This window comes from Marmota marmota, unplaced genomic scaffold (genome assembly GCF_001458135.2).
Source record: "Marmota marmota marmota unplaced genomic scaffold, marMar, whole genome shotgun sequence".
Classification (NCBI taxonomy): Eukaryota; Metazoa; Chordata; class Mammalia; order Rodentia; family Sciuridae; genus Marmota; species Marmota marmota.
In genome coordinates this window covers 29568944-29583504 of record NW_026000082.1, presented here as the reverse complement: position 1 = coordinate 29583504, position 14561 = coordinate 29568944, and the positions used below count along the sequence as shown (strand labels likewise).

At 49.8% G+C, this 14561-nt stretch overlaps 1 protein-coding gene across 3 annotated transcripts in view; it reads right to left on the bottom strand.

Annotated features, from left to right (window-relative positions):
- Csmd2 (CUB and Sushi multiple domains 2) overlaps nucleotides 1–14561 on the bottom strand; it is a 546044-nt gene that overhangs the window by 255758 nt on the left and 275725 nt on the right. For 2 of the 3 annotated variants that reach the window (XM_015485297.2, XM_048815793.1), the window contains exons 7-9: nucleotides 12587–12664; nucleotides 7081–7168; nucleotides 6255–6379 (exon numbers count right to left, since the gene is read on the bottom strand). In XM_015485297.2, the coding sequence (XP_015340783.1) occupies nucleotides 6255–6379; nucleotides 7081–7168; nucleotides 12587–12664 (291 nt within the window). The remainder of the gene's footprint in view (nucleotides 1–6254; nucleotides 6380–7080; nucleotides 7169–12586; nucleotides 12665–14561) is intronic. The other variant, XM_048815794.1, reaches the window with a different exon arrangement.

Genomic DNA, 14561 nt, shown 5'->3' with positions numbered 1-14561 from the left:
CCAACTCAGGCCCTGACGGCATCCCACCCCTCTCCCCAGGCCACTGTTTCCTCTGCAGCCCTCTGGTTGGAGGTTGCGTCCCTCCCACCTACTAAGCTGCTGGCGGTTCATTTTGGAAATGATTGCTAAGCCCCAGAGTTCACTTTTGACCCATCAAGACCTCCGCTATGTTGACACCAATGTCTTCCCTCTGCTCACCAGCCCCCTCCTTCTGCGTGCACCCAGCTTATACCCCATGGTCCCCCATTATGGTCATTTCCTTGTCACCCTCCTAAGTCCCTTGCCCTCTTCCCTTTCATCAGTTGCCTGGAAGCCATTGGTTGGGTTAAGTCCCTCTGCCTGCATTCTCTATACCTGCCCCTACATGGTTGAGATTTGCTGGGAAAAAAAAACCACAAAAGAAAGAAGATTGATCTCATTATAAATTCATGATTTCCCATTGCAAAGAAAACTAGGTCTCGCCCAGCAGTCCTGCCATTTAGCTCTTGAGCTCACTTCCATCCTGCTCAAAGACCCTTTCATGCCTCTGACAGGCCCCTGGGCCTCTCCCCTTCCTTTCCCCTCCCTTGCTCTGGGCTGGTGGTCTTGCCTCCTCCCCTTTGAAGGAAACAGAAGCATTTAGCAGGCATATCCTTGCTCCCACTCCTGAAGTGTGCAGTTCTGTCTCTTGATGTGTTCATTTCCTTTCTTCTCCTGTCCTAACAGAGGGGTGGTCCCTTCTTATAGAGGACATTCCTTTTCATGACATCCCGTACCCTGCCTTCTCTGGTCATACCAGGGCCCCACTGCCTGGGCCATCAGGTAAGTTTCACTCTCAGCGCTTCAACTCAACCGCCCATTCCTTCCTCCATTGTCTAAGCTCCCGGCAGTGACTTTGGTCTCTATGCACCTGTTGTCCTCGATCCCGGGGTGCTGTAGCCTTCTTGCCCCCACCTTTCTCCCCTTTGCTTGACCCCCTCTGACCCTTCTTCCACTGCCCAGTCTGACCTCAAAACCACTCACCAATGCCTTTAGTTCCCTCTGCACTCTCCCGTGTGCTTGGGGAAATGCCTGCCTTGTATCAATTCTACCATCCACTTTTGTATTCCTGATTCCAGAGGCCACAGGAGCCTCCAGGAGAACTGTGGCATTACCCCAAATTCATGGTTTGCCACCATAATTGAAGCTCCAAATCACTCTTCTCCCTTCTCCCTTTGGTTTCCTGGCCAATTCTCTGCAAAGACAACTTCAAACATTCCCCACCTGCTCAAGCCAGATACCCATCTGGTCACTTTTCAGCTGTTATTATGCTTGACCTCTCTGGAGTATGTTGATCCCATGGACCCTTCTTTGGCTTCAAGGATGCCTCTTTGGTTTTCTCCTGTCTCTCTGACTCACCCTCCTTGAGTTCCTGCTCCATTAACTCCTTCAAAGAAGTTGCCTAAATCTGGGTGATGGGTATATGGGAGTTTCTTTGCACCTTAAGTGAAACTTTTCTATAAGTTTACAATTATATTAAAATAAAAAGTTACCCCCAGTGTGGGGAGGTGGTGGTGGAAGGACAGTTATTCTGTATGGTCCAACCAACACTCTGAAGGATGGGAAGGAACAATTTTCAAGTGGAAGAAGCCTAGAACCTCTGGAGTCTGGGTTTGAAACTCAGATCAACTGATGATTGGCTTTGTGCCCTTGGGTAAGTTGCTGAGCAGCTAAACGTGAAATATGGTTATTGCTACTTCCTCATAAAGAAATTATGAAAAATGCCTAGTGCCAGGCTTTCGACAAGTATAAATAGCTTAATAAATGGGAGCTTTGTCATTAGCATGTATAGGTAAGGGATTCGGGGACATTCTTAGGGCTGGAGCATTGGGACATACAAGAGAGAGGGGACAGAAAAGGAGAGGAGAGAAAAGAGCAGAGAAGAGAGAAGAAAGAGGAAACTAGAACTCTGAAAACCAACAGTGTTCAAGGGGAGGCTCAGGAGGCTGGTCCAGCGAAGGCCACCAGGAAGGAAGAGCAGACCTGTCATTATCAATGGCATTGGATTCGGCCTGGCCTGCGTACTATTTCCCACATTTCACCCGTTTTACAGGTAAGTGAAACAATTCTGGGCATGTCAGTGATTTCCCTTATGCTGTATGGTTTGTCAGTAATGAAGCTGGAACTTGAACTTTGGTCTCTGAAGTCCCAAGACTGGTATTCTATCCACCAAAAAGGATGTATTTTGAACAAATGTGCACATACATACACACACACACACACACACACACACAGAGATTTAGCCACAAAGAAAAAATAATATATGGTTTTCTGTTAATGATTGACTTTATGAATCAGTATTTACAGGTGAATCAGTATCTCGCCTGGGGCTGTTTCATCAACACTGACTTGTGGTCGAGAGAAGCCAGGTCTTAGGGGCTGGGGTATGGCTCAGTGGCAGAGCACTTGCCTAGTATGCTGCGTTTGAACCCCAGCACTTGGGGGAAAAAAAAGAAAGAAAGAAACCAGGTTGCTGTGTTGTTAATTTGATCCTGTTCTTTATATCAGTGGATTAAAAACAGTGTTTCCCAGAGCCCCAGGGTTGGACACTGCTGAGAGTGGCCAGGGAAGAGCCCCTCCAAATTTCCCACCCTATTTCAATCAGAGAAACTCTAGTTGTATCTGTTTTACTTGTTGCAAAGTTTATTTTGAAGTATTTGGCCCCCCATGAAAGCCCTGTGCCATACTACCCTGCCTCTATCTGGGGCTGCCCGGAATTAGTTTACCGGTTCTCTGTGTTGCCCTCAATCTCCTTTGCATGATCAAAGATTTCTAGGAGTCAAAAATTAGAAGTTTATTTCTTCTGATGGGGTGGGGGGGGGGAAAGAAAAGAAAGGACTGTGAATACCTAATTTCAAATTCCAAAATGAGGGCACAGTTCCATATTGTTCATTCATTTCAATCTCTGATTCATCCAGGTGGCCCTCAAACATTTATTGAGAACCTATTATTTGCCAGGCCCTGTGTTTTAGTAGAATTAATTGTGTGGAAAAAATGAATATTTAAAACCAAATCATATTTTAAATGCATTAGAGGGAAAATAATACCACTTTGTATGGTGGCCAATGCTTTTTAGAATATGATCTTTTGGTAACCTGCTTCTCAGCAGAGCTTCTTATAATTGAAAGATTATTGTCCTTTTTATTCTTAAAGTGGGCTTCACCAAAACTCTTCTAAAAATCATAATTAGAGTAGCAATTCCAATTAATAAAAAAAAGTGGTTTTAAAAGAAAACCTTAAAGACTTCCAAAATAAAGATACCTTAGAATTTAATATTCATTTCAGCCCTTGGCCTGAGCTGGCAGGGAAGCCCAGGACAGATCAGTCAAGCACAAAGTGAGGAGCCTTGGCCTTCTCTCTGTCTCCCTTACAATGGCCCATGGAAGAGGAGCAGAAGAGGGAGAAGAAGCAAGGGGTGAGCCTGAGCCCCCTGCCCCCTCTGGCAGCTGGGGCTTGCCACTTTCTGCAATGTAACTTTTTTAAACTTCAGAATTGGTAGACAGGGGAGGTTTTCTTTTCTGCATCCACAAGCAAGGGCCCTGTGGTTAAAAAGGACAAACTCGCCCAGGGCCAGCCAGATAATAGGCGTCAGAGTTGTGATCTAGATCAAAGTCCGTGTGACTTCCAAACCATGTGGTTGCATTAAGATTGAACAAGACAGCGGCTCTTGAAAACATGCACAGCCGCTCGTGGCTGAGGTTTGCTCTGGGACTTGAGGAAGCTGAATACCAACAGTGCCCAGAAGGTACACGAGCCAGAGTATGCAGCACATTGGCACCGCTTCTTAAAGAGCATTGTCAAGACCACTGCCTCATCTCGTTCCCCAAGTAATGCCCTCAAGAAATGTTTGAATGTCACTGACATTTTGCAGGGTGAAAAAAAAGATTTAGAGAGGTGAAGAAACTGTCTCAAGGACACCAAGTAAAAAAGTGATGAGAGTTGGATTCGAACCACGACTCCCACCACCTCTGTTTCACAGCAGCAGGGGACAGAATGAGATTACAGATGTGATAAAGGTTAGCCCAACAGTTGGTGAAAGCATAGCAGAGAATTCAGCCCGCTGGGTCCAAATCACTGGAGATGGCTTGGATGAGCCACATTTTTGGAGAAAAAGATGAGCATGTTACCCCACCAGGAACTTCCTCACCACTAGCCTTTCTCCACCCTTGGCATGTTCGTGTAAACAGCCATCATCAAGAACAAAGTTCCTCCCAGGGAAAGGTCTTGGTGAGACATCAGATCCCAGCACTGCCTGAAGGCACTCTGGTTCTGGCTTCTCGAAAGGGATTTTGGAAGAACAGATTGGCCATGCGTCCCTTGGTCCTCAGACAGGATCATTCTCTGCCTCTCCACAGAGCTGGTGCCCTGGCTGTGCAGTTGGAGGGATGTGCTCTGCAGTTACGTGTTCATCCCATCACTCATTCAACAAGTGCTATGAAGCACCTATTGGTGCCAGGCCCTATTGGAAGTGATGCATGAAGCAGAAGTCCTTGTCCCATAGAGCTCATGCTCTAGCACGAGGGTATTAATTTCCTCTAGCACCTGCCAATTCATCAAGTATTTACAAAACTACAAACCATTTGCTCTTCACACAAAACACAAGAAGCGCTAGGTCGGTATAATTAGCTATGCTTATAGGTGAAAAAATAGGGCCCGGGCAGGGCTCAGTGGTAGAGCATGTGCCTGGCATGTGCGAGGCCCTGGGCTTGATCCCCAGCACCACTAAACTAAAACAAACAAACAAACAAACAAACAATGGTCATAGGCCCACAGGAAATAGGTAATTGCCCAGTTAGTTGGCCCATAAGTCCCAAGTCATACATAGTACATTTGTTGATTGATTTAAATTTTTATATGTGTTCCACATCTGGGATGATGGAACAGAATAGGTTAGAGTTATACTAAATTTTTTTGTTGTTATTTGATTTTTCAAAATAATATATATACCTTTGAAATAATATACCTGAAAGTCATGGAAACGCAGAACACATAATAAACCGGGGATCATGGCCATCTCAGAGAAGAGTGAAAAAGAATAAACCTAAGACTTATTTAAAGATTTTCATGGCCCTCTTCCAGATTTCTTATCATCACATTAAAAAAGAAAGGGTTTAGATGGTGGAATGTGATGGACATCATTATCCAAAGTACATGTATGAAGACACGAATTGGTTTCTTCATACATGTACTTCATACATGTATACAACCAGAGATATGAAAAATTGTGCTGTATATGTGTAATAAGAATTGTAATGCATTCTGCTGTCATTTATTTTTTAAAAAAATTAAAAAAAAACCAGAAAGGGACTGATTTTCAGCTGCAATCTTGCCTCTTCCTTGGTGTAAGAAGGATCTGCTTTCTCTCCTGGACCTCTCTTACCCTATGTGAATTTCATCCTGATGCTTGTGTCTAGAGAGAGGCAAAGAATCTCCTTAGGTCAGAAGGATCCAGGATGTAACTTTTCAGCGGGCAAAAGACCTTCTCTCCCAAAGGGGCACCGAAATGAGCCCTGTTGACTTTTTAAGGCCATCTAAGAGCCCAGTGCTCAGGAGCCCCCTTTGAGGGCATCCTGGGGAATGAGGTCAGGGGCTTCCTTACCAAAGCAGCAGTGTGCTCCTGCTCCAATAAAGGCCTCCACTCAGGTCTGATGTTTTAAGATTACTTGTGGGGGGGAAGGGTGCCAGGCCAGGTTACCTTTGGTTTGTGTGATACCTGGACATGTGGGTGGCAGTGACCTCTAGAACAAGATGCCCAGGTATGGGGCTAGAGGAAGCCCAGAGAGAAGCCTTTGGATCCAATGGTCCATTCCATTTAAGTAGAGCTAAAAACATCATTTCAGATATTCTGGGTCCACCATGTAGGTAAACAAACAAGGTCACAGGAACAGAGGGCTCTAGTGTGTATGTGTTACAATGGAGGACTCCAGGGGACAGGATAAGGGCTGATGTCCTTCCCTAGCTAGTTGTGGTTGTGATGTCTTAGTGCAGTGAGCTAGCAATCTGCTACATAAGTGCATCCCTCCTTCAACGGTAATGTCCTCTGTTTGTCCCGATCCTAGTAGGCCTTGATACAGAGAGGCTGCTGGATAAATATGGTCATTGGCAAATCAACGCAGGACTGAAAGCCCCAGGAGCAGAAGGATGAGAGCCTGGGTCTCAGGAGCTGGAAGCTGGGCCTCGTCCTCCATTCCCAGCCCCTCTTTCTGGGTGGCCTCCCTTCCCCAGGGCGCCCTCACCTCGGCAGACGGGCCTGTGGTCGCTCCAGGCCGCAAACATGTCGCTCACTTTCATACAGGTGATCCGCTTGGACCCTTGCAGGTCATAGCCCTCGTTGCAGGTGAACTGGACGCTGGATCCTAACCTGGGAGACAAGGTGTGTCCGTGAGCTCAGTGCCTGGGCCTGCCAAGCCCTGCCCCCAAGTCCTTCCTGTCAATCAAGTCCCCCAAGCAACTTCTGGCCCCAAGTTCCTTCTCCTTCTGGCCTTTAATCTCTGCTCTACTGTTTATTACTTAAAATCTCCAATGGAAGGAATATCCGCTCTTCATCTTTTTTTGGATCATTAAATGGTTTTAGGATTGAGTTAAAAGGTGACTTTATGAGCGAGACAGCCATCCTCTGAGATAAGTACCAATTAGGGCAGCAAAGAGTAGGGGGATGATACCCATACGCTGTAATGGAAACGGAGCACTATGGGAACATAACTTGATAGTTTGAAATTTTGCAAAATGCACTATCTCAGGGACCTGGGGTCTCCTAGATGATTGCAGGTATGAATTGCCTGCTGGCTTATCATTCCTGAGAATGGTGGTCTTTTGTACCCTGGCTACATAAGCTTTCTGGACAGCATTGACCATTGACAACCTCCACTGGCCATAAGACATGGCTTCTACAGACTGGACCAGGAGAGAAGGTCAAAGGCCACGGCTTTTTCTCCCACAAGTGCCAGTTCCCTCATCCATGCCTTCCTCTTCATTCCACCTCCAGGAAGGCCAGGCCTCATCTCCCCGCAACCAGGCCACCCCACCCTTCTTGCAATCAGAAAGTTCCCCAGTGGATCTTACCTGAAATCCGAGCCTAGTCTTTTGCCCCTTTCAGGTATGCCAGGGTCTGGACACATATTATGTCCTTGGGACACACCAACCTGAGTTACTACAAGGCAAAAAAACAGTACATACAGAGTGGATAGTCACAGAAAGGCACCATCTGGGACAGTGTCTCAGGGTGGGGGGTGAAGGCAGAGACAGAATGAAGCCCTGCTCTGTGGGGCCCTGTCAGGTGGCTGGGGTCTCTTGGGCTGGGCTTTCCTGAGTGAGTAAGGTAGGGATCTGCTTTTGACAAATTCCTTTGCAAGAAAAATCCAAGTGAAATTTACCAAGAGTCTGTGGGCTCCGTGACACGCTCCCTCCACCAACAACCACCTGATTCCCTCATCCCACACCAGTGGCCAGAGGTGGACCGTTCATAGCCCCTGATGACCTCCCCACCCTGTGCTCCAAGGGGTGGAGACTCTAGATGAGATGAGCCCCCCCACCTCAGCCCCCAATGGAGAAATGACTCAAAGGAAGTTAAATAAAAGGTGGATGCATGATCAGAAATAGTAAAGAATGTAAGAGAAAGCTGAAGTTTGAAGTTCAAAGCAGGGACTTGAGCTCAAATATTGATATTTCTTCTGCAAAACCTCTTCCCATCAGCCATTTGTCAAGCCACAGTAAGTGGTAACCAAAGAATTCCCCCAACCCTGCCCAATGTCACCGGCCAACCCCACCAAGTAGAGATGGGATCTGTGGTTCCAGCAGGTAGTGTAATAACCCTGACACTTGCCAACACCAGACTCCTATTTACAGAAACCATATGCACAGTTTTCTCCACTAGAGTAGACGCTTGGTCCTAGGGCGGCAGGTACAAACACAGTGCAGAGGGTGAGTCATTGTCAGTCCCTGCCTGGCCATTGTTCTTGGATGCACTCACTGATGAGGGGAGAAGCACTCACAACTCTGGATTCCTGGCTTTGAGGATGGCCAGGAGTTGCCTGGCCAGAGGAGTTTCACTCAAGGACTCACCCATCCCACAATCCCAACAGCAACCTCTGTATGAGAAGTTGTAGGGCATCTGGAGCATCAGGTCCTGAGTTTGCCCATGTTCCGCTGCTTCCATTCAACATCCCATAATGTGAGCAACGAGCTCTATAACCCACTCATTCATTCCTGCACATGAGCACACAACAAGCAATCATTGAGCATCCAATGTGCATAAGGCCTTCTTTTAGATACCATAGGAGATGCCAAGTGTAGTCAGATATGATTACTATCCTCAAGATGCTTCCAGTTGCGTAAAGATATGGAACATGGAAATGAACTACAAAACCGCAGTGGGGAGGGGATGAGCATGCCGCTACAGGGATGTTCAGAGGGAGGACCAGTGTCATGTTGCTGGGAGAAGTTCGAAAAGCTGCCTGGAGGAGGAGGTATTTAACATGGACCTTCTGGAGAGGTAGGATTTGAACACAGAGTGACAAAAACAGACAGACAGACAGACATGGTATTATGGTTTGGATCTGAGGTGTCCCCTAGACAGCTCATGTGTGAGACAATGCAGCAATGTTCAGATGTGAAACCATTAGATTATGAGGGCTATAATCTAATCAGAGGATGAAGTTACAATTGATGGATTAATAATCTGAATGGACCGCGCTGGGTGGTAACTAGAGGCAGGGGAGGCGTGGCTGGAGGAGTAGGTCACTGGGGGTGATATATCTCGCCCCTGGATCCTCATTCTCTTTCTGCTTCCTGGATGCTCTGAGTTGAGCAGCTTTCCTTCACCAGACCCTTCCGCCATGATGTTCTGTCTTATCTTGGGCCCAAAGCAATCAAGCCTTCCAACCGTGGACTGGACCTCTGAAACATGAGCTGGAATAAACTTTTCCTCCTCTAAGTTGTTCTTGTTAGGTATTTTGGTCACAGCAATGAAGAGCTAACTGACACACAGGAGAAAGGTGGAAACAACTGGGGGTTGCTCAGTGTGGCCAGACGAGGGGGTGTGTGAAGGGTGATAAGGAAAGTTGAAGATGAGATTTCAGAGGTCAGAATTTTAAGGGGTTTGAGTCTGATCTCAAATACCACGGGGAGCTCCTGAAGAGTTGTGAGTGGGAGAAGGGACGGTGAAACCTGGATTACTCTCCTTGTGAGATGAGTTAGGAAGTTTGGTGATTATTCATGGACAACAAGAACCTGATAATGGGGACAGGCAAGGAGACAGTGGGAAAGGACATGGCAAAGAAAGGATCACCAGAGCTTGTGGAGGACTAGGACAGGAGAGGGAGCAGGGTTTCCTGGGCCCGGGGCCCTGTGAGAATGTGGTAGTTGATGGAGGCCGTGGGGGTGGGGATCCCAGTTTAGACTCACTGGCTCTGAAGCTCATTTCTAAAGGTAGAGGCCTAACAAAAACCCTGTTCAAACATCCAGGTGGTCAAGCACGTGGATCTGAGGACTGAGGCAGACTGCATGCTCAGTCAGACACCACACACTGGCAGCGTGTGACAACGAGTGCAAGGCCTTCTGGGTAGTCTCCTTTCTCCAACCCCCACACTGCCAGGCTAAGGACAGTTCCTCCCCAGGATGCTTCTCCCCTAAACATGCCCCCTACCTTGCCAAGCTTCTACCTCCAGAACTTTTACATCCTAAACAAAGCCACCATTCCTACCAGCCCAGAAACTCTTGGGCTGGGACATGAAGATGTCAGTGTCATCCCCAAAGGTACGGCAAGCTCCTGCTTCCTGGGAGCCTTGGTGTTTAGCAAGTGATGGAAAGAAGAAGACCCCAGAGGGGAGGGGAACCATGGACCCTCTCTCCAGAGGAGGTGCGGAAGACAGTCCTGAACTATACTTAGTTTTCCTGTTGGTAGGTTGGCCACTCATACAGCCCCAGTGACCAGTCCCCACCGCAGCTAAGTACCCCTTAGGTCCTGCCTACTTGACCTGCCATAGGCCACACCCATCACAGAGGTCCTGCCGCCCACCACGGTGAAGCCACATAGAGCGCTCTCAGCACGGTGACACTGTTCAGAGGTTCCCACGCTTTCTCTTCCCTCTAATTCACCACTGACACCACCCAGGAAGCAGACAGAGTTGAAGACTGAAGGGTGACGGTGGAGCTGGACCATGGCCAAGGCCCCTGCCCAGCCATAGCTCCTGACCACAGAGCAGACCCCGCTGCTCCCCTTCAGTCAGCCAGCCCCATGGGAGGTTCAGGCGCCATCCAGGAAGTTTCCAACCCAGCCGTGACGCAGCTGACACCAGGAGGTCCCAGGAGGACCTTCACGCCTCCCCAGGAAACAAGTAAACATTCATCTCAGTGAACTGGTTACTAACTAATCATGGAGGCAAGAGGCATTGCCCTTTTCATTGCTTCCTGCCAGTCTTCGCTGTCCATTTATACCCAGTGGCTGGTGTTGACCGTGTTGATTTACTTTTGGCTACTAAGGGACAGGATGGAGTGTGGGTCTTCCCCTGCCCCTAGAAGGCCCCTTAGTAAGGACAAGCTGTGACATGCTCAAAAGGCAATGCCTTCTACCCGACTGAAGGGAGACACCGACAGATGGGTGGCCAGGAGCAATGATGGCCAGGGCTTTGGGGTACTCATAGATTGCCTGGTCAAAGCAATCGGCAAGGTCCACTGCTCCCCTCAAGTGGAGGACCTCTTCCCAGGGAACTGGGGCAGAACCCAAAGGGCCAGATATCTACAGACATTTGGCTTCTGGCCTCTGAGCAGCCTGGTCACATCCATACTTTTCTGAGGAAATCTTGGAATGAAGATTATTAATCCCTTGTTGATGGAAAGATACTCATATATTTAGAGTGTTTGCATTATTTCATTAGAATAGGGTTTTTGTCATATTTCAGAGGGAGCTTTGGGCATGAAAAGCACATGGACCTGCTCCAGAAAACCACCTCCAAGAGCACAGGCAGCTTCTCAGCTAGTTCATGGACCCCTGAAGTCCAAGGTCAGGAAGGTCCACATTAGATCCAACAGTATCCTTCAGAGGAAGGCTAGGAAGGGCTTTGTATCCCCATTTCTACAGATGTGGAAGCTGAGACATGAGTGTCCCGGGTGGCATGGCCACCTGAGGACACCATTGGGATGAGCATTTGGTCCCCATGCAGGCCATTTCCCTAAGTTTGTCCTGGAGCCGCACCAGGGCAAAGTCAGAAATTGAACATGCCTTCCCCAGCTCATATGGTCTCCTGTGGCTACAGACAGAAAGTACCTGTGAGGGTTAAGGTCACGGCTCCAGCCTTCTCTTCAGATTCTCGGCCTGGCCCAGGGATCTCTGCCCCTTCCCCATTCAAGCAGAGCAACAGGGCCTCCCGACGGCCCTGTTATCCAGTCCCCTCAGGCTGGGGCCACCAGAGATGCTAGATGCCAGCTGTGCCATCTCCATTCCCAGGTCTTGAAAATCCAGACAAGTCCCTCTACCAAGGCTCAGGCCCGTCGGGACCAGGCCCCAACTGCCCCTGCCTTCGACCTTCTCCGGGCCACACCCCCAGCACAGAGCTGGGAATTCCATGGTGGCCCCATCTCTCCATAACAGGCCCTTCTGGCAGCACACAGAAGTGACATGGAAGGAGGGCGATGAGGAGGGCAGAGAACCACTAGAGAAGCAGGGAGGGGGGAGTGGAGACGTGAGGGGAAAGATGGGGGAGAGTGGGAAGGCGGAGGAGAGAGTGGAGGGAAGGGGAGGAAAGAGAAGCAGAAGGACAGGAAGCGGGAGGAAGGGGGAGGGAAACCAGGGGTCAGTCATTCGGGGGACCAGGGCAGGCTCCCTGTACTTGCCTCCAGAAGGCAAATGGAAGATTTCTGGAAAAGCCTTCTGGGGGCCCAGAATCCTCCCCGCCCTTTGTTCTCGTTCAAAAGGCCCTCGGCACAGAGCCCCATCAGGTGTTTCCCAGGGTGACGTTCCAAATGCCCCCACCCCCAGCCCTGGAGCCCTTTTAAACTTCCAAACACGGTGGCAGAAACTTGTTCTCGGAGATGTGATCCCCGCTGTGAGCCCCAGCCCTTCACCATCATCCTGAGAGGCAGGAGGGCTCCCCCACCCCAACCTCTGGCTGTCCCACCAGGCCCCTTGGAGGAGGTCCCTAGGCATGTCCCTTTCTCTGCTCTCAATCTGGCTTTGGGAGCTCGTGCTGGGGCTCAGTAGCCCCCCAGATCCCACCCCAAGGTTATTGACTCCTAGAAGAGGAGCCAGAAGAGAACCATCTTAGCAGGTGGAAGTGATTCAAAAGGAAAAAATAAAGAGAGAAATGTAGTAGTAATGACTCCCTGGACTGCGGTTCAGATGGGAAGTGAGGGGGGAAGGGGAAAGCGGAGGGCAGGAGGAGGAGGAGAAGGCAGAGGACAGGCCCCGGGCCTCCCACTGGCCACCGGGTCAGTGTGTCCATGTGCAGAGCCCAGGATGGAGGGAAGCAGGGGTGAAGGGAAGCCATCCAGCATCATCTGGTGTCCCCACAGTCACAGCATCAGCAGATCTGACCCACGCAAGAGGCCCAGCGGGGGGCGAGTGGACACTTACATACAGATGTCTTCCGGCTGCTGTCCTTGCTGGGCATCAGCTTCACACCTCGGGACTTCAATTCGATTTGCTTCTTGACTGGAGAGGAGAGAAGAGAAAAGACAGCTTGAGTTGTCTGTGGCCAGGGATGGGCTTCCTCTAGAATGACCCATTTTCTGGTCTGGAATATTCTATAGAAGTGACTTTTAAGCAGGAGCTCCTCTGAAGGGGGACATACCGAGGGCAGCAGGGACTCAGACATGGAGGAGGAGATGCTAAGAAGGCCCACCCTCTGGGGGTAGCAGGAAAGGTGCCCTCCTACTTGGTAGGCTCTGGGACTCCCTGGTGGCCCTTACAGGTAACCGATATGTCACCACCAGATCTACTGAGTTCAGTCTGCTCCTGGTGAACTAGGTGTGAGCATCCAACTGAGAAGCCCCACAACCTGCTGGGGTTTGAATCTGTAATGTCCCCCAAGGACCCTTTGTTGAGGGCTCTGTCCCCAGCCTGTGGCCCTGCTGGGAGGTGGTTGGACCTTTTGGATGTGAGACCTAATGAAAGGACACTAGGTCACTGAGGGTGGGCCCTTGAAGGGGATTTGGGGACCCTGTCCCTTCCAATCTTTTTGTTTTCGTGGCTGCCATAAGGTAAGCAGCTTCCTCTGCCACATGTTCCCGCCAGGATGTACTGTGTCACCACAGGCCCCAAAGCAATGGGGCCATCGGTCATGAACTGAAACCTTTGAAATCCTTGGAGCCAGAGTCAAAGTTCCCTCTTCTGAAACTGATTCACCTTGGGACTGCGTCACAGGAGTGGGAAGCTGCCCAGTTGCCACTCCCCTCTGCCCTTCGGCTCCTCTGCAGGTTCTGCCCTGCTCAGTTTCTGAGCCAGCCCTGGCAGGGGACGGTAGATGGGGTTAGGACGCCAAGCTGCCATCCCTCCTTGTGACCACACTCGGTGATGTGATTCTGTCGTCCCTCCTGTTACTGAGGTGGAATACATTTTTCTCACCCCCTGACTTTGGACTTGATCGTTGGAATTTTGGAGGCCTTGACCTGCCAAAGGCTTAGGAAGCAGACTGATTTTGCCCTTTTGCATCTCTGTCACCATTGTGGGAAGACAGGACTAGTCCTAGGAGGATGAGAGACACACGGGGCAGAGCCAGCTGGCCTAGGTGGGTCTGGCCCACATTAGCTGACCTCTTGCGGGCAGGGTAAGCTCAGTTCTGGGAGTCACTGAGGGATAGGGCTTGGCTCTGGTGGGTGCCAAATGCATTAAATATGGCTTTGACCCTGTGATTCAGTCAAGTCCACAGCTCATCTGGACTGTGCCACACATGGCAGCAGAGCCAGCTCTCCACAGTCCCCGAGGCCACTCCTCTGTACCCATCAAGCTCCTTTGGCTGGGCTATCCCCATTTCCCAAGGAATTCTCCTGGCCTCAGAGGGTTTCGCCCCATCTCTGGCTATATGCCCAATCCCAGATCCCCTCCAGCTGGCCCAACAGGTGGGTACAGCCATGCTAATACCGACACCCAGCCATGGTGAAAGAACTGGGACCAGCTACCTCTTATGTGCCAGGCCTGGGTGCCCTACAAGTTCTTTACTTAAATCTGCTTCCTTGGCTCCCCTCCACACCCACACACAATCCCTTAGCACATTCTTCCAAACACATCACCAATGTAACCACTGCCCATAGCCTTCTGCCTACCTCCCTCTGATAGTGCTCTCCTTGTAGCCCCATCCTCCCACCTTCCACCCTGGCCTCCTTAGAGTCTACCCTCAGCACAAGAGCCCGAGGGACCCAGTTAACACATAAACCAGCCCACACTCCATCTCTGCCTGGAGCTCTTCAGCAGTGACCCTTCTCTCCTAGAGTGAAAGCCAACATCTTTAAAATGGCCCGTGAGGACCAATGTGCTTTCCTTGTGACCTCTCTGGCCCTTTCCTTGACCTCGATCACTCTTCCTCAGCCTCTTAAGCCTCCTTGATGTTCCC